Source organism: Lithobates pipiens, unplaced genomic scaffold (assembly GCF_037356315.1).
Source record: "Lithobates pipiens isolate NorthernLeopardFrog02 unplaced genomic scaffold, aLitPip1_a1.2 Scaffold_55, whole genome shotgun sequence".
NCBI classification, from domain to species: Eukaryota; Metazoa; Chordata; class Amphibia; order Anura; family Ranidae; genus Lithobates; species Lithobates pipiens.
This window is the reverse complement of record NW_027507877.1, coordinates 4013129-4032691: the sequence shown is the minus strand read 5'-3', so window position 1 is coordinate 4032691 and position 19563 is coordinate 4013129. Positions and strand designations below refer to the sequence as shown.

At 47.4% G+C, this 19563-nt stretch overlaps 1 protein-coding gene across 1 annotated transcript in view; it reads left to right on the top strand.

Moving 5' to 3' along the window:
* Positions 1-19563, top strand: part of LOC143957703 (cytosolic phospholipase A2 gamma-like) — a 159923-nt gene that overhangs the window by 28957 nt on the left and 111403 nt on the right. Inside the window, exons 4-5 of the mRNA XM_077467395.1 lie at positions 432-577; positions 1803-2004. Coding sequence (XP_077323521.1) covers positions 432-577; positions 1803-2004 — 348 coding nt within the window. The remainder of the gene's footprint in view (positions 1-431; positions 578-1802; positions 2005-19563) is intronic.

Here is a 19563-nt window from a genome sequence, read left to right as displayed (position 1 = left end):
TCACCCCCCCTCTGTCTCTCTCTTTCAACCCCTCTGTCTCTCTCTGTCACCCCCCTCTGTCTCTCTCTGTCACCGCCTCTGTCTCTCTCTGTCACCCCCCTCTGTCTCTCTCTGTCACCTCCCTCTGTCTCTCTCTGTCACCCCCCTCTGTCTCTCTCTGTCACCTCCCTCTGTCTCTCTCTGCCACCATCCACATGTATACAGTCTCTTACAGTGTTTTGTGTCATGTATGCAGTCTCTGATCATCTCTTGTGCCTTGTCTGCAATCTCTGACTGTTCTAATGTTATAATGACATTGTTGAAAAGGATCAGAGCATGGGGGAACTTAAAATGATGCCCCCCCTGAAAAAATGTTCTGTGGATGCACATGCTACATATTCCATCTGTAACATAACTTATAGTGATCATCATTTCTTTCTTTTTTTCTGAAGAATTGTGACCCTCCTGTAATCGCGGTCTTGGGATCGGGGGGTGGACTCCGTGCCATGGTTGGTTTTCTGGGAACGATTTCCAAACTGTCTGAACTCAACCTTTTAGGTGCCGCTACATACATGGCTGGGATATCTGGATCAACATGGTATATATACATTATAACAATTTATAAAGCAATTTGTTAACTGCATAACATAACAGCAATTTTTTTTTTTTTTTTTTGCCACCGAAAATATTTTTTACATTTTTCACACACATTAAGGGCTCATGCACACTGCAGATCAAAGAAGCGGCTCCTACAAGCTTTTGAGCTTTTATGAGCTCTCATTTTTTTTCTGCCTGGAAACACCCCTCCATGTTAGCCAATATGTCCATGCACACTATGGCTTTTTCAGGCTTCTTCGGGCGTATGCTCTTACAGGCAGAAAAAAGAAACAATCAAAATCGCATTTTTGAGTGGAGCTTTCAAGCAAAAAAGATGTCCTTCACCCTGTACATATTGTACTCCTGAACCCTGGACAATGTACATAGCACACTCCTGAGCCTTGCACCATGTACATAGCATACTCCTGAGTCTTGTGCCCTGTATATAATGCACTCTTGAATATTGCACCCTGTACATAGTGCACTCATGAACATTGCACCCTGTACATAGTGTATTTCTGAACTCTGCACCCTGTACATAGCACACTCCTAAGTCCTGTACATAGTGCACTCCCAAACCCGGCACCCTGTCCAAAACACACTTCTGGGCCCTGCACACTGTACATAGCGTACTTGTGAGTCCTGCGCCATGTAAATATTGTACTCATGAACCCTGTACATAGCACACACCTGAGTCTTGCGGCTTGTACATGGTGTACTCCTGAACCCCGCACTCTTTGTGTAGTGCACTTCTGAGCCTTGAAGCCTGTACATTACACACTCCTGAGCTTTTCACCTTGTACATAGCACACTCCTGAGCCCTGCTCCCTGTATATAGTACACTCCTGAGCTCTGCTCCCTGTATGTAGTGCACTCCTGAACCCTGCACCCTGTACATAGTGCACTCCTGAGTCATGTGCCCTGTACATTGTTCACTTATGAACCCTGCATTGTGTATGTAGCGTACATCTGAAATGATCGGGAGGATGTAGAGCTGCCTCGGTCACTTTTACTAAATAGGTGAACACTGGCTGAAAAAATTGACACCAAACTTATGAGCTACAGCCATGAGATTGCTTCAACCACTTGAAGTCTGGGACGTTTCAACATGGCCTCAGAACATCAAATGATTAGACAAAAAATGAAGAACCATTCTCATCCAGACAAAGCATGTTGAATTAATATCTTGCCTATCAAACATTCAACTTACTATTTTAACGTTCCAGGTGTATGTCCTCCCTATATTCGAAAAAAAACTGGTCAGACTTTTCATGTATGGAAGATCTGGAGAATCAGTTACGTGAGCAAATTAAATGGGAGACTGAACGGAAATGTCCATGGGAGAGGATAAAAGAGAAATTTCTTGGCGACTCGTACTCTCTGACAGATTTCTGGGCCTATACATTTGTCCACCATGCATTGAACACAGTAAGTCCTACATGGATCCTTTCTTTTTTTCACAGTCAAAAAAGGTTTTATTGAGAGTATGTTCAGGTTTACAATTAGCATAGAATTATAAATGTTATCAACAATGGTATGTATACAAACATTGATACAATTAGGTAGCATTAGTGTTGCAACAGTATCTCAATTAGAACGAAAAAAGAAAGCAAAGACAAATAGAGAAGCGTATAAACTAGTGATATCACAAGGTAGGTTATGTAATGGGGGAAGGGTGAAGGGGGGTACAGGAGAAAGGGGGTTGGTAGTCACGGGGGGGGGGGGGTGGTACCATCGCACTAGGGTTCATTTCCTTAGGTTCAGTGTGTGTCCAATAGAGACATGTATAACACAGCCCTTCTATTTCCTCCTTATGCCCCGTACACACGAGCGGACTTTTCAACATCCAAAGTCCGACGGACTGATTCCGTCAGACTATTCGATCGTGTGTGGGCTGCAACGGACATTTGACTCGCCAAAGTCCGAAGGACTTTAGAATATGGAACATGCTTCAAATTTTTCCGAAGGAACTCCGCCGGACCCGGTCCCTTCGAAAAATTCGCTCGTGTGTATGCTATTCCGACGGACTAAAACCGACGCTAGGGCAGCTATTGGCTACTGGCTATGAACTTCCTTATTCGAATCCAGTCGTACGTCATCACGTTCGAATCCGTCGGAGTTTAGTGTGATTGTGTGTGGCCAAGTCCGCTCCGCCGAAAAGTCCATCAGAACTCTGTCGGAACTCCGACGGAACTCCTTCGGAAGTCTGTCGGACATAAGTCCTCTCGTGTGTACGGGGCTTTACTATTACCTTTTTCTCTGTAGAGTAATGGATAAGGGAAGTTCAGCCCATGAGTAATTGGTAATCTGGCGAGAGTGTAAAGGCTAGCCAAGGTTGCCAAGTTCTATTGAAGGATATGCTGTTCTCTTTTTTCATTGCCAATATTTCCTCCATTTTAAAAATGTATTGTACCCTATTTAACCAGTCCTTAACTCCTGGGACTGTGGAGGTTTTCCAGTGGATGGGTATGAGCGTTTTAGCCGCCACTAGTAGGTGTCGAGAGAGTGATTTTTTGTAGCGACTTAAGGTAGTTGGGACTAAATTGATCAGGCAGGCGGCTGCGTTTAGTTCTAGATTGGTTTCCGTTATATGTTTTATCCAGGTCTTAATTTCATCCCAGTAGGCGCTAATGAGAGGACATTCCCACCAAATGTGTAGAAGTGAGCCTATGCAAGTTTTACATCTCCAGCATTTATCTGAGGTGGGGAGAGACCAACTCCCGGCCTTTTGCGGTGTCAGATACCATCGAGTGAGGACCTTATAGGAGATCTCTTGGTATTTGGAGCTTAATGAGCATTTGTGTGTCAAAATACACGCCTTTTCCCATTGCTTTTCAGAATTGTTAATTTTAAGATCATGTTCCCACTTCCTTTTGTGTTTACTGTTATCGGCGTGTGGCGTACAAATTAGCCATGAGTATGCAAGGGATGTGGTGTGGGCTACCGGTGATCTGTTTAAGCATATGGACTCCAACTGCGTCAACGGGAGGCAGAATTTGGAGTTGTGTTTACCGTTTACCACAAAGTCCCTTAATTGCATGTAAAACCACAGGCCAGGAAATGCCTCGCCCACCTCAGAGCTAAGTGCGTCAAATGTTTTGATTTTCGAGTTTGTCATGCAGTGGTGAATAAGGAGGTCATGTGGTAGTTTATGGTGCATGCCCGGTGGGAAATCAGGGTTATTGGCAAGTGGTGTCAGTGGACCTGGGATGGATGCGATTTTGTGTAGACTCGCTGTTTTGTGCCAAATAGTGATTGTGTTTTCAATCAGTGGGTGGCCTATCTGTTTATCTTTTTTGGAGTGTTTGGACCATGGATAGTAAAGCGTTTTATGTAAGGTTAAATTGCTTTCCAACTGGACCCAATCTTTGTTAGGGCCATGGCAGTGCCAGTCTAGGAGTCTGGTGATATGCGCAGCCTGGAAGTATTTCTTAAAATCCGGGAGGCCTATGCCCCCTTTGCTTTTGGGAAGCGTTAGTAGAGCAAAATTGATTCTGGATTTTCTATCTGCCCAGAGGAAGTCTCTCTGTGCTTTAAGGAGAGTGCTAAAAAAGGATTCCGGGATTCTTATGGGTAGAGCATTAAATAGGTATAAAAGTCTGGGTAGTATCGTCATCTTCAGAATGGACACTCTGCCAAACCATGAGAATTTTTTTGGGTGCCACCTTAGTAGGTCTTTTGTTATAGTGGTTAATAGTGGTTTATAGTTGGCGTTGTATAAGTCGTCGAGGTTGCTAGTTAAGTTTATACCTAGATATTTGAGTGCGGTTTGTTCCCATTTATAAGGGAAGTTGTCTTTCAATCTCTGGAGTTGGTCAGAGGGGAGGGTGAGGTTGAGTGCTTCAGATTTTGATTGATTTACTTTAAAATTGGAGATGAACCCAAAGGTTTGAAACACCTTCTGAAGATTTGGTAAGGATATATGTGGGTTGGTGATGAAGAATAAGAGGTCATCCGCATATGCGGCTATTTTGTATTCTCTATTGTTTACTGTGAAGCCCTGAATATCTCTATGTAAGTTGATTGTTCTTATCAGGGGTTCTAGGGTGAGAATAAAGAGAAGTGGAGATAGAGGGCATCCTTGGCGTGTTCCATTGTGGATCGAGATGGGGTCAGATAGTGTGTTATTTACCTTAATTTGGGCTTGGGGTTTTTTGTAGAGTGCTGAGATCCATGACAGCATGTTTTCCCGTAGTCCGATATGGGCACAGGTGTCCATCATGTAGTCCCAGGAGACCCTATCGAAAGCCTTCTCTGCATCAGTAGAAAGCAATATTCCGGCTGTTTTAGAGTTTTGGGCAAAATGGATTAGATTCAGCGCCTTAGTAGTATTGTCACGAGCTTCTCTACCGGGCATGAATCCCACTTGTTCAGGGCCTATAATCTGTGCTAGGAGGGGTTTTAATCTGTTGGCAAGTATTTTGGCCAGGATCTTGAGATCAACATTTAGAAGGGAGATGGGTCTGAAGTTTGCGCATTCAGAGTGGTCTTTGTTAGGTTTGGGGATCACAGCTTTGTGTGCCATTAGGAATGAGTTGGAGTTGTTTTTGTTTTTTGCTAGGAAGTTAAAAGCAGATTGAAGGGGTTTCAAGAGAGATATTGTGTACGTCTTAGGCCGCGTACACACGGGCGGATTGTCTGTCCAACTTAGTCCGCTGAAACGTGTTTCAGCGGACAATCCGCTCGTGTGTGGGCTTCAGCGGACTTTTTCAGCGGACAGTCTGACGAACAAAGTCTTACGGAATTTCCGTAATTTTGTCCGTCCAAACTTGGTTTCAGCGGACAGTCCGCTCGTGTGTAGGCAAGTTGGACGGACTAAGTATGGCGCATGCTCAGAAAGGATTTACACGGGCAAAGGTTGCATTGCAGTGTATTGGACGTCGTTTTTCTAGTCCCGTCGTACGCGCTGTACAAGTCATTGCGCACGCTTTCAGCGGACTGTCTGTTCATTGTGTGTGGTCAAGTCCGTTCATTCAAAATTTGGACGGACTGTCTGTCGGATTGTCTGACGAACTTAGTTGGGCAGACAATCCGCCCGTGTGTACGCGGCCTTATAGTATTGTGATGTAAAACCATCAGGGCCAGGGCTCTTTCCTGTTTTTAAGTCGGATATTGCGTCTAAAATTTCTGATATAGCTATAGGGTCATCTAGTTTGTGTGTGTCGTCGCTTGACAGGGAGGGTAATTTACTATTTTCCAAGAAGTCTTTGATTGCTTCTTGTTTTGTCTGTTTTATATGGGGTGGTTTGTGTTGAGCCGGCAGATCGTACAATTTGGCATAATAATTGTGAAACAGGTCTGCCATTTCTTTAGATTTGTACTTCAGAGTCCCCTCTTTATCCTTTATGGCATGAATATGACTTGATAGTGTTGCTTCCTTCAGGGCCCTAGATTTTGAGATCTAGTAGAAGGCGTAATGCCGTTCTGCATTCAGTCAGTTGCTCTTCTACCCTGAGAGATTAAGAATGTTTGTGTTGCAATTCCAAGTTAGCAATTTGTTGGGCTAATTTTGTAATTTCTCCTTCTCTTTCCCTTTTCTTCCTGGCGCCCCATTTTATAAGTTCACCCCTCACCACTGACTTGTGAGCTTCCTAATTATTTAGAGGGTTCGTGTCAGTGTCATTGTTGTTGTGAAAGTATGTATTAATCATGTTGTGGATGTCATCTTTCACAATTTGATCGGTAAGGAGTGTAGGGTTGAGTCTCCAATTAAATGCAGGTTTGCATTGTGCACCCAGTTCTATTGAGATATCTGTGGGTGCGTGGTCAGAGAGGGCAATAATTCCTATCTCAGCTGCGAGTAAGTTGCCCAGGTCCCTTTGTGAGACAAAGATCATGTCAATTCTTGAGTATCGTTTGTGAGGTGCAGAGAAAAAGGTAAAGTCCCTCTCTGATGGATGCACGGATCTCCATGCATCAACCAGAGCCAGAGACTGTAGTAGCGATTTCATTCATTTAAGAAGCCTATAACTGACATGGGTATGTCCAGAAGAAGTATCCCTGAGGGGGGAAAGAGGGATGTTAAAGTCTCCACCCAAAAGGACACATCCCTCCGCAAACCATTTAAGTTCTTCAATTATTTTGCTACAGAATGGCACATGGGAGGTATTCGGGAAGTACACATTAGCAAGTGTTACAGGGGATCCCTCCCAGGTGCCCTTCAGAAACAAATAGCTTCCCTCAGAATCAGTAAGTTGGTGCTTCAGTTCAAAGGGTGCGTCTTTGTTCAGCAGGATGGACACTCCTTTCGTTTTGGCAAGAGGGTTGGTAGAATGGTAAACTTTTGTGAATACATTGTCAGGCCGCGTACACACGCGGGGACTGTTCGCCCAACTTTGTCCGTCAAACAGTTTCGGCAAACAGTCCGCTCAAAATTAGCATCGACGGACATGGCCACACACGACGGACGAACAGTTTGCTGAAACCGTGCGCGATGACGTGAACGGCACGTACGACGGGACGAAAAATACGACGTCCTATACACTGCATTATAACTTTCGGCGTGTAAATCCTTTCTGAGCATGCGCGGAACTTAGTTTGTCGAACAAGCCTACACACGAGGGAACTGTTCGCTGAAACCAAGTTTCAGCGGACAGTTTTTCGGAAATTCCGAAAAACCTTGTTCAGCGGACTGTTCGCTGAAACTGTCCGCTGAAAGCCCACACACCCACACACGGGCGGACTGTCCGCCGAAACACTGTTCAGCGGACAAAGTTGGCCGAACAGTCCCCGCGTGTGTACGCGGCCTCAGTGAGTTTAGGAATACTCTTGTCTTTAAAGTGGGTTTCCTGTAGAAATACAACTAATGGGCGCACTTTTTTAAGTTCTCTCAACAGTTTAGACCTTTTTTCAGGTATATTCAGACCATTTACATTATGTGAGATAATAGTTGGTGTCTTCCCTAAAAAAGCATATGCCATCTTGGCCGTTAGGCTAGGATGGGTGTTTTCTGGAGAAGCTGTGTCTGTGAATGGTTTACACAAGAGATATTGGTGACTTAGAAAGTGTTAGGGTGGAGTGTTTTGGGACTGAAAAGGAGAGTGCGTACGTGCGTGGAGGAGGGGAGAGAGAGAAAGGAAAGAAAAAAAAAAAATGGGGGGGGTAAAGTACGGGGGGAGGGGGGAGGAAGGATGTAATTAGTTGAGGGATAAGAAGGAAAGTACCCACTAGTCACCAGTTGGTGGTGGGTCAATTTGGGATTTAATTAATGCGCGTAAGTGTTAGTATTTTCCCTTTGGGGGAGAGTGGGAGGTGATCAATGAGCAGTCTAACAGCGTCTGTTTCCTTTAACTGCTCTGTAGCAGTAATGGAGGTGACCAATAGAGGAGCCCGGCACATCTCCCGGTTCTAGACCCCATCAAGAGGTTAACTGTAAGCAAGGTGTCTGAGACCATCTATTGGCATTTATTATAGACTATAGAGGACTTGAGTAAGGGGGTGGAGGGAGGAGAAGGGGTTGTGCGAGTCGCTATTAACCAGTTTGCAGAAGAAAATAACATTATAAACACTTTGTAACACCGCTCCTAAGAAACTGTGGCCTAAGCGCCCAGCTGTATAACAGATATTAGCTTAAATAACTGTAAACTTTTAACCCATATCCTGAGCATTTAACTTCAACTCTCCTCAGCGCATAGTGAGGAGTAGACACCCCTGTATATTTGAGGGGTAGTCTAGTCCTTATGCAAACGTTGAGTGTTCCACATCATGCAGGGGAGTCACGTGAGCAGTAACAGGTGTGTCAATTTCTGTAGTAAGGCGCAGTTTGGTTTCCGTCCCGTATAGGCCCTATCCACTCTTAGGCCGCGTACACACGCGCGGACTGTTCGCCCAACCTTGTTCGGCAAACAGTTTCATCAAACAGTCCGCTCAAAATTTGCATGAGCGGACTTGCCCACACACGAGCGGACTGTTTGACGAACAAGGTTGGGCAAACAGTTCGCTCAACTTTTGAAATGAACGGACTCGCCCACGTAAGGAGGAGGCAAATCCGCCCATTTCAAGCGCGTGTACAGGTAGGCGGGGCCCGCGAAGGAGACGTCGCGGGCTCCGCCGCCTGGAATGGGCTTAAAGGGGAACCCCAACGCCGAAAAAAATCGGCGTGGGGGTCCCCCCCAAGTCCACACCAGACCCTTGTCCGAGCACGCTACCCGGCCGGCCAGGAAAGGGGGGCGAGCGAGCGCGCCCCCCCTCCTGAGCCGTACCAGGCCGCGTGCCCTCAACATGGGGGGTGCCTTGGGGAAGGGGGGGCCGCGCGGCCCCCCCCACCCCAAAGCACCTTGTCCCCATGTTGATGAGGACAAGGGCCTCTTCCCGACAACCCTGGCCGTTGGTTGTCGGGGTCTGCGGGCGGGGGGCTTATCGGAATCCGGGAGCCCCCTTTAAGAAGGGGGCCCCCGGATACCGGCCCCCCACCCTATGTGAATGAGTATGGGGTACAATGTACCCCTACCCATTCACCTGTGAAATAAAGTACAAAAAAAACACACAACACAGAGAAAAAGTATTTTATTGCACAGCCGGGGGGTCTTCCGTCTTCGGGGGTCTTCTCGCCGGACTCCTCCGCTATGTGTGTGTAGCTCTTTTGCCAGCGGAGGAGTCCGGCTTTCTTCCTCCCCGCCGCCGGCCTCTTCTCCCGACTTCGGGGGTCTTGTCCCCCTCTTCGGTTCTTCTGCCGGGCCACCGCGCCTGGTCCGGTGGCCCGGTCTTCTGTCGCCGTCTTCCGTTCTTCTGTCGCCGCCTTCGGTTCTTCTGCCGGGCCACCGCGCCTTCTTGTAGCTCTTTTACAGGCGGTGGCCCGGTCTTCTGTCGCCGCTGTCGCCTTCCGTTCTTCTTCTTGTTCTTCTTCTTCTTCTTCTTCTCCTGGAGATGTTGACTCGACGAGCTCTCCGGTCGGAATGCCAGGGACGCGCTCTGCGGTCACTTATATAGTGACAATGGGGCGGTGTCACATGGTATATGTCACATGGGTTGGTCACATGGGTTGATGTCACATGGGGACTATGACATCGTAAGGGGGCGGGGTCACCATGTGACCAACCCATGTGACATATACCATGTGACACCGCCCCATTGTCACTATATAAGTGACCGCAGAGCGCGTCCCTGGCATTCCGACCGGAGAGCTCGTCGAGTCAACATCTCCAGGAGAAGAAGAAGAAGAAGAAGAACAAGAAGAAGAACGGAAGGCGACAGCGGCGACAGAAGACCGGGCCACCGCCTGTAAAAGAGCTACAAGAAGGCGCGGTGGCCCGGCAGAAGAACCGAAGGCGGCGACAGAAGAACGGAAGACGGCGACAGAAGACCGGGCCACCGGACCAGGCGCGGTGGCCCGGCAGAAGAACCGAAGAGGGGGACAAGACCCCCGAAGTCGGGAGAAGAGGCCGGTGGCGGGGAGGAAGAAAGCCGGACTCCTCCGCTGGCAAAAGAGCTACACACACATAGCGGAGGAGTCCGGCGAGAAGACCCCCGAAGACGGAAGACCCCCGGCTGTGCAATAAAATACTTTTTCTCTGTGTTGTGTGTTTTTTTTGTACTTTATTTCACAGGTGAATGGGTAGGGGTACATTGTACCCCATACTCATTCACATAGGGTGGGGGGCCGGTATCCGGGGGCCCCCTTCTTAAAGGGGGCTCCCGGATTCCGATAAGCCCCCCGCCCGCAGACCCCGACAACCAACGGCCAGGGTTGTCGGGAAGAGGCCCTTGTCCTCATCAACATGGGGACAAGGTGCTTTGGGGTGGGGGGGGGCGCGCGGCCCCCCCTTCCCCAAGGCACCCCCCATGTTGAGGGCACGCGGCCTGGTACGGCTCAGGAGGGGGGGCGCGCTCGCTCGCCCCCCTTTCCTGGCCGGCCGGGTAGCGTGCTCGGACAAGGGTCTGGTGTGGACTTGGGGGGGACCCCCACGCCGATTTTTTTCGGCGTTGGGGTTCCCCTTTAAGCCCATTCCAGGCGGCGGAGCCCGCGACGTCTCCTTCGCGGGCCCCGCCTACCTGTACACGCGCTCGAAATGGGCGGACTTTCCGAGCGGGAACAGTCCGCTCATTTCGAAAGTACAGCGGACAGGCCCACACACGGGCGGACTGTTCGCTCAAACACAGTTTCAGCGGACAGTTTTTCGGAATTTCCGAAAGACCTTGTCCGTCCAACTGTCCGCTGAAACTGTCCGCTGAAAGCCCACACACGAGCGGACTGTCCGCCCAAACACTGTTCAGCGGACAAGGTTGGGCGAACAGTCCGCCCGTGTGTACGCGGCCTTACAGTCTTAGAGCGAAATATATCATAGCGAGGCAGGGAGTGTTATCTACGTTAGTAGTTGCCGGGGCTGTACGTAAAAAGGTATAGACGATGTGCATTAAATGATGTCCTTAGGATTAGCCTGTCGCTACTTCCTGCCGTGAGCTTCTAGGATATGTCTTTCCCCTTTTTAATTTTTGGGAGGGAGAGGAATGTAAAGCGGTGTCTCGGGTAATGTTACTCACAGTTCCGCAGTCAATAGAGAAACACCATCTTGAGGGAAGTAGGGGAGTGTCATACGTGCAAATGGCGGTATTCAAGCCACTTAACAAATTTGCCATTCTCAGAAATTAAATAAAAGACAAAAGTTAGAGCATAACAGGATAGAAGTATACGGTGTTGCCGCAGGTTATTGTAGTCTCTCAGCAGGGTGCGGGATTCAAACCTTGTTTGGGGAAGAAAGAGGTAAACAAAAAACAAAAAACAAAAAGAAAAAAACCCTTCATGTAGATAGGTTGTCATAGGTGCAGATAAAAGTCTCAAGGAGTAGCCTCAGAAGTTTAACTTTTAACCTTTAAGGTAGTGTGCCCCCTTGTTACCATAAAATTGTGACAGCCGTCTGGATGGGATAATGGGCGAGTTTTCCAAAAAACAAAACAAAATGGGTTGCATCATAGCAAAGAGCTGTATTGGGGAACTGGGTAACAGCAACTCGCATCAGGCCAAGATGTATATTGCAGAAGGTCTGGCCATTTCAGTAGCCTCTTGGCTCCCTTCCTCTTGGGCTCCTAGCACTCTTAGAGGATGCTGGGGACTCAAAGTTGTTTCTGTCAGTACTTCTGCGATGCTTGCCTAGCTGGTAAGGCGATCGTGCGTGGCGGGGTTCCTCTGAGAATTGTGGGTTGTTGGTCCATCAGTGTGATTTGTAGGTCCTCACAGAATTTTTTGAGGTCATCGGGGACTTTTAGCACATGTTGTTTCCCCAGGAAGTTTGCTTGCAGTGCAAATGGGAATTTCCATCTGTAGTTGATACCTTTTTGTTTCAGCACTTCTAAAAGTGGACGTAGTGCTCTTCTATTTTTAAGTGTGATGGGTGAAAGGTCCTGAAAAAGTTGAATCGTGGCTTCCTCGTGCATTATCCTTTCTTTCATCCGTGGTTTTTGGAGGATATCTTCTTTCAAGCCAAAGTTAGATAGACAACATATGATGTCTCTTGGGGGGATTCCGTCTTGCGCCCTGGGTCTGAGAGCTCTGTGAGCCCTGTCAAAGTCGATGGGAGATTGTTCCGGCCGTTCAATGAGAGTATTAAAGATGGCTGTTAGAGCTGGTCTAATTTGGTCCGGGGGCACCGTTTCGGGCACTCCTCTGATTCTGATATTATTTCGTCTACCACGGTTGTCCAGGTCTTCAATTTGTCTGTTCATATCACTCAAATGTTGGGAGTGCGAATTCGTAATATCGTCCAGTCTGACCAGTGCTCTGTCCCTCCTTTTCCCAGCTCTGTCTGAGATTGCCATTTGCTCTGTTAGTCTCATTAGCTCGGTTTTAATATCTGTTATTGCTGCCGCAAAAGAACTTTTAATATCAGCGGCAATGTCTGTCATAGCTGCGTAGGTAAGAAGTTGGTCTGTTTTACCGTTGCCTGCGGCTGAATCTTCAGATTCTGGTAGGGAGACTTCGTCGTCATCCATATCCTCAACATTATCGTTTCTTTGTGACAGTGCCATTTTGGAATTTTTGCTCCCTTCACAGTATTTAAACTTGCTAAGGTTTGCTGGTGAGTTCTTTTCTTTCTTCTGGGGTGTCCCCAAAGAGCGGAGGATGTGGTTGTGCATGTTTCTCCTTGATTGTGTTGACATATTCGTCTGTCAGGTCTGTTTTCAGTGCACAGGCCCCTCTGGTCACCAAGGTTCCTTTACATTACAGTCATGTGCGCCGATCACCAGGCCACTTCCCCTGTAATAATGTTTGCCAGTTCTTGGGTAGTAGAACTGTACTGTTAGTGGGGTGCGCACCTGTATTGGGGTTATGCTGGGGTGAGGTTAGGTGATTACAGTTCGAGCGGGGCTAGTTAGGAAGGTGCAGGGTGTAGTTGGAGTAGCAAGATGGCCGCTGTCTCCAGTAGGTAGGCCGGAGCCTCAGGCTTTCCTAACTCTGGTGGCCGTATAGCTGCATTCCGCCCTATTTGCTTCCTATGCCCCCAGGCTCTGCCCCCAGGCTCTGCCCCCAGGATCTGCAGGTGTGTAGGTTCCCACTAAATATAGTATAAAAGAGTCCGCTGTGAGGGGGGGCTCCGTGGGTGTACTCACTGCGGCCTGTTGTTAGTATGGGCCGGTTCCTAGGCCTGGATGGTCGCGCCGTCCATATCCGGGACGCTGCGCCCTGCTGTTCTGGCTGTGCAGTCCCCGGGTGAGCGGCGGCGTGTGTCCGCCCGGAGTGCAGCCTTCTCGCTCCGGCGGCGCTGCGGTAGAAGCTGGCGTGGGCCGTTGATTTCGTAGGCCGCAAGATGGCGCCGGATGATCCGCTTTATGGCCGGGTGTGCTTGCGCCGTTAGAGATGGATATATCCCATCCGATGGTCTCTGGGAGACAGCACCGCAATCCCCAGGCTCAGCACAGGTCTGGCGTGCTACTATCCTGGATTGTAAGGGATGGATGGCGGAGGATGGCAGTGGATTTCTCCCGGCCTGTGTGGAGCTCAGCCGCCACATGTCCTCCTTGCTCCGCGTCCGGACACGCCCCCCCATGGATCCTTTCTAAGGTTTGGAACCCAGGACAAACTTTAGCTCTGGGGTGACTAGACTTTAGCTTCTTGATTATTATATATATAGGGAGGTGTCTCCAACATGCATAAATATACAAAAGAAACAACCAAGACGTTGATGAATACAAGATTATTTCCACAAATTATTTATTGAAAATAATAATCAAATGGACATAAAGCTCAAACAGCCAGATGGTGAGTGGACCAGGATGGAAACCCCAGCAAAAGCACTCCCCCCTCAAAAAACAGTCGTCCCCACTCTCCCCTGTCCCAACTTTTCCCTTGAAAACCACCCTCCTACTCTCCCAATTAACACCACACTACACCCCACAATATACTGGTTATGCTCAGGGTATACCGATAGGCCATCAGTAGCAAGAGAAGGGTGCACCGACCTAGAGCATTACCAAAAATAAATGTTATTCCAAATAAAAAGGGCAATGGTTGTACTCAAATATTCACAGTGTATATAGGCATATCACAGCAAACGCTGTTTTGAGTGGGAACCCTCCTATTCAGAACCAAAATTATTCATTTTTGCTCTGAAGAAGAGGGTTCTTCCTCAAAACACACCAACCACTACAGAAGCCAACTGGTATTCCCACACTGCTGGTTTACCATATCAGACCTGAAGGCATTCGCATTCACTTTTGCTGTGATATGTACACTGTGAGTACAACCATTTGTTGTTTTTATTTGGAATGAACCTTATTTTGGTAATGTGCTAGGTCAGTGCACCCTTCTCTTGCTTCTATTTTACAGTGTCAAGGATACTCATTGTCCTGAGTGGGGCAGCAAGGCTGCTGGCATAGAAGGAATTTATCTGTACTGTACATCTCCAGGCCTTACCACTTGAGCGCAGGAGAATGGATTTTAAAATATATCCTGATAGGCCAGCTGATGATGATATGTTTTCAGCTTGTTAGCTATAGATATAGTCTCATATAAGCTAAATTGGTTCCCAGTGCGTGCAGGACTGTGACCGTAATAAATTCCCTGTCAGCACTAATAGTCCTGCATTGTCAAGTCTAATGCTGCCCTACTATATACTCAAGTCAACACCATCTGCTAAAAGCCGGGCCCAGCCTCCGAAGTCCTCGGAGAAGTCCAGCCTGAGCTCTTTTTGGCTGGGCTTCTCCTCTGGGTCACAGGGGTACAATTTGTTTTGCACTCCTGTGACCCATTTTCAGCAGAGAGCTGTGTGAAGTCCGCTCTCCATTGATGTCACCAAGATTAGTCAAGGCAGAGCTTCATCCGACTTAGTTAGTCTGGATCTGCCAGCTGCTTGGGCTAACGGCGGTCTCAGCCTCTCAGCGAGCCGCTCCCAGCCCCTCCACAGATCAGTGCTCCAATGAGAGTGGAGGAGCAGAGCAGGAGAGCCGCTGAGTGAATGGCAGAAGCTCTCCGCTCGTGGAGGTGAGAGAACCGAGCCATCAGCGATGTTCAGTGTCTCGGTTCTCATTGAAGAGGTGGTGGGGGACAGATGCAGCCTCCACCTAGTTAAGTATGAATATGGGATAAAAAAAAATCCCATACTTTATCTTTTAAAGCATGTCTCCATCCAGAATAAGAGTCCATATAACACAGCTGGTAGGACCCTAGGCTAGGGCAGGTAGAGTAATGTGAGAAGACTATAGTAGAAGACAGTGCAAAGATGTATAGCCATGTGGCTGTCTTATCACTGTTTATTGGTGGTGGGAGGGGGGTAAGGTGGTTGTAACTGGGTAGGGTAGGTGGGTGGTTTCCGGGGAGGGGGGAGTAGGAATAAGTGGAGCGTTGGGAGGACTGCTAATTGGGGAGGAAGGCTTTTGGGTCAGGGTTCCATCCTGGTCTACTTACCATCTGGTTTGAGTTTTTTGTCCACTTGATTATTATTTTTATAAAAAAATTTGTGGTAGACCTCTTGTAGGTGTCATGTCCTTGGTGGGTGCTTTTGTTCAGCCACAGATAAGTCAACATGATTCGGCCATCCTGGCATTATTCATGACTGAAGAGATTATGGATGATCCTGCGCAGGTGGCTGTGACTGAATAATTGAGAACTGCCCCTACCAATACAACCACCTAAGTGGAGTATAAGCAATAGGGACATTTAAATGGTAGGTGTGGCGATGCTCTTGTGACACAACCCCTTGCTCAGGGTCTGAGACAAGCCAATGCTGCACCTCCACATATATACACATGTATAGCTTTTTTTCAATTCAGAGTCTTCTATCAACATGATATATCCTCATCTTTCCCATGAAGATCATGACGTTTAGTCCACTCATTAACCTCAGTAATAATCAATTCACTTATCTATTAGTAATATCATCTTGATTGTATTTCATTTACATTTTTCCACTTAGTTTCAAAATCATCCTCATAAACGTTATAGAATCTCAGCCTAATATTAACACCATTTAATTCGTCATTCTAGTGGTTCCATCATTTTATATACATATTTCTAATTTCAATTATAACCCCATGACACTCATTAATAATTACTGCTTCACAGGGGTTTCATTGGCTTGTTCATTTTTATTTAATACAGTGGTATTTTTATTTCATTTTATTAATTTTTTTACATATATTGTGTTCTATATATTGTTTTATGATCATATGCATTGGTATAGCATGGGGTGTCCCCTAGATGACCAATCACGTCAGATCCGGCCGGCATTCACAAATATAACATGAAAATCAGAGTAGATCACGGGGTTATAACTCATCTATTAGAGGGGGAACATATGCACTTGTATTTTAGGTTGATCCAGGTCAATCCCCTGTTTTCACATACAGTGTGCTTGAAAAACAAAATATACACACATTTCAGCACTCCCCGTTGCACATAACTTCCCAGACTAACCAGAAATGGCGGCCATCACATGACCAGGGTCAAAGGTCACCACATGCTATATAAACCAGTAAGTGTAGCAAGATGGCGCTGCTCCAGGTGACGTCTTGATGAGAAAACGCGTAGGGCGGAGCAGCTAGCGACTTTGCGTCGCTTCTGGTTTGAAGTCGTGGAACGCAAATCGTCCTGGCTTCCTGGTTTTATGAGCTTTTTACTTACTGAGACAATGTATGTCTTTTATTGTTTACGCATAAATAAACACTTTCTTTTAAATACGGAATTATGCTATGGAAGCATTTCTTTCGTAAATGTCCATGATGTGAAGTAACAGCTAAAGGACTGATCTCTAAACAGTGTGGATCTGGATATTGCTGCACAGTGGCAAATACTGTGGAAGTTTAATACCCCTGGGAGAGTGGAGAGTAATTTCCGATGAATGTATTTCCTATAGGGGACACTATAAGAAGCACGAAGGAATGTGTTTGAAGAGCACCTGTCACTTGTTAAAAATTTACATTCCGTGAATTTAATTTTATTTTTATCTTTGGACTGAATATATATATATATATATATATATATATATATATATATATATATATATATATATATATATATATATATATATATATATATTGTAATGGACGCCGTGGCTGGGTCCTGGAAGGACGCTATATTTCCCCTCTGTTTGGGTTGTGCTCTCTTTAAGGGAATGAAAATTGATTAACCCACCTGTTAGAGGAAGTGTCTTTAAAAGGCAAGACAGGAAGTTGTAGATGGGTGTGGAGGAGTGGAGAACACATGGTGGATGGTGTTTGTTCTGGGTTACAGCAACTGAAGTGGACAGCAGTGTCCTGTTTGGAAGGCTCCTGGCAGGGGAAGCTACCTTCCAGCAAGATCAAGCTCTGTTTGGATAGAGACAGCTATTCTGAACTGTGCAAGTCGGTGAGACTAAAAACTTTTTCCTTTGTATTTTTGGCTGCTGTAAAGCGATTTAAGTTTAATAAACCCTTTGTTGTGAGCAAAGTCTGTGTCCTGCGATCTACCTGGTCCCCCGAACATTACAAGTGGTGCTCGAATGCGGGCAGGACAAAGTAACAGGCGTTTTTTTCTTGCTATTTTTTTTTTTTGTGGATTTGAACTGACATTTAAAGGGACAGTACAGTGAATTTATGTCCTGGGTTAAAGCTGCACAACTGCGGAAAGCTGAAACCATGGAGGAGCTAATTAAACAGCTGTCCTTGGCGAATATACAAGCGCAGACCCGCCATGAGGAAGCTAATCAGCGCTTAGCAACCCAGCTGGAGGTACAAAAAACGCAGCACAACGAGGCACTGGCTTTGCAGCAAGAAAATACTCGCCTGTTGGTGGCCCAGTTAGCAGCCCAGCAAGCGACCCAACAAGGGGTTATGCAGGATCAGATGGCGGCCTTAAAAGAAGCAGTGCAGCAGCTTTCTCAGGGCCGTGAACAAGTGGCCGTTGCCCCTGGCAACCAGGTGACCATAAGGGCAAGCCATTTCTTGCAGAAGTTGTCCCTGAGTGATGACGTAGAGGCGTTTCTGGCAACATTTGAGAGGACGGCAGAGAGAGAAGGGTGGCCCCAGGACCAGTGGGCCGGCTTAATTGCTCCTTTCCTCACCGGAGATTCTCAAAAAGCCTATTTTGACCTACCACCAGAAGATGCTAAAAATTATCAAAAACTAAAGGCAGAAATACTGGCTCGGTTGGGGGTGACTACGGCCGTTCGGGCCCAACGAGTGCACCAATGGAAGTATCGTTCAAACCGGCCACCGCGATCTCAAATGCATGACCTGGTGCAACTAGTAAAAAAATGGCTGCAGCCCGAAGTGTTGTCTGGCCCCCAAATTGTGGAGCGGATCGTGCTGGACCGATACTTAAGGTCACTGCCAGATGACCTTCAACGGTGGGTCAGCCATGGAGACCCCAAAACCGCGAACGGCCTTGTTGAGATGGTGGAACGATATACGGTGGTGGAGGATCTGCTTGGCCCCACCAAGCGTCAAGGGCCCAGTCTGCCACGGCCCTTCCGACCAACTGCCGCCCTTCGAAAGGATGTTCCCAGGAGCCCTGGAACCAACACCCCGGAAGGCCAAGAGTCACACCCGTTACCCCCTCAGCGTCCTGTTCCTGATCGGAGAGGAGGGGATGTACAATGTTGGCGATGTCATGCCTGGGGCCATACCCGGGCCCACTGCCCATTGCAGGAAGAACCCATGGAATGCGGGGTTCTTCGGAGGGGGTCTTTTTATGCCCATAAATCGTGTACAACACATCTTGACCTTGGAGAGAGGAATTTTGAGTGTGAAGTCCAAGTGAACCACCACCCTGCATGGGCCTTGCTGGACTCTGGAAGCATGGTAACCCTGGTTCACCCTAGAGTAATTGGGAAGATCGGTCCGGTAAGCAAAATTTTGCGGGTTGTGTGCATTCATGGGGACACTAGAGAGTACCCTCTCATCTCGGTGTCCATCTCCACAGCATGTGGCACTGGTACTCAAGAGGTGGGGGTGGTAAAGAACTTGGTACATGACGTTATCATAGGACGAGACTGTCCATTATTTGCAAAACTTTGGAGACAAGGAGAACTATCTGAAAGGTCCAGAGACTGGGAAGAAACTAGTCCCTCTGTTCCTGTTGTAGAGGGTAATAACCCTGAGATGCCACATGTTCATAATATGGACCCAGTTGATAAAAACGCCAAGACTTTGGTTAATAATGATGAAAATAGTGCTGATACTGTTAAAGATGTCAATATGTGGGGTTCTCAGACCTACCTGAACACTGAGGGGGGGGGAACCTTCCCCGCTTCAGGTAATGTTGGGGGAAGACGATGAGGAAATGGCCTCTACCCCTGACTTGCCAGATTTGGGTGTTCCCCAGGGGGCATTTGGTACTGCCCAGATGCAGGACCCCACTTTGGCCAGGGCACGGGAACAGGTTGTAGTAATAAATGGGGAGCCCCAAGAGCCAGGTGCTAATGAGCGGTGGCCACATTTTTCAATACGTAATGAATTGCTTTATCGGGTTACTAAAGTGAGAGAAAATGTGGTAGAACAATTATTGGTACCCCAACAATATAGACGCAAGGTCCTGGACCTGACCCATGATGATGTGTTAGGGGGACACCTGGGAGTTGA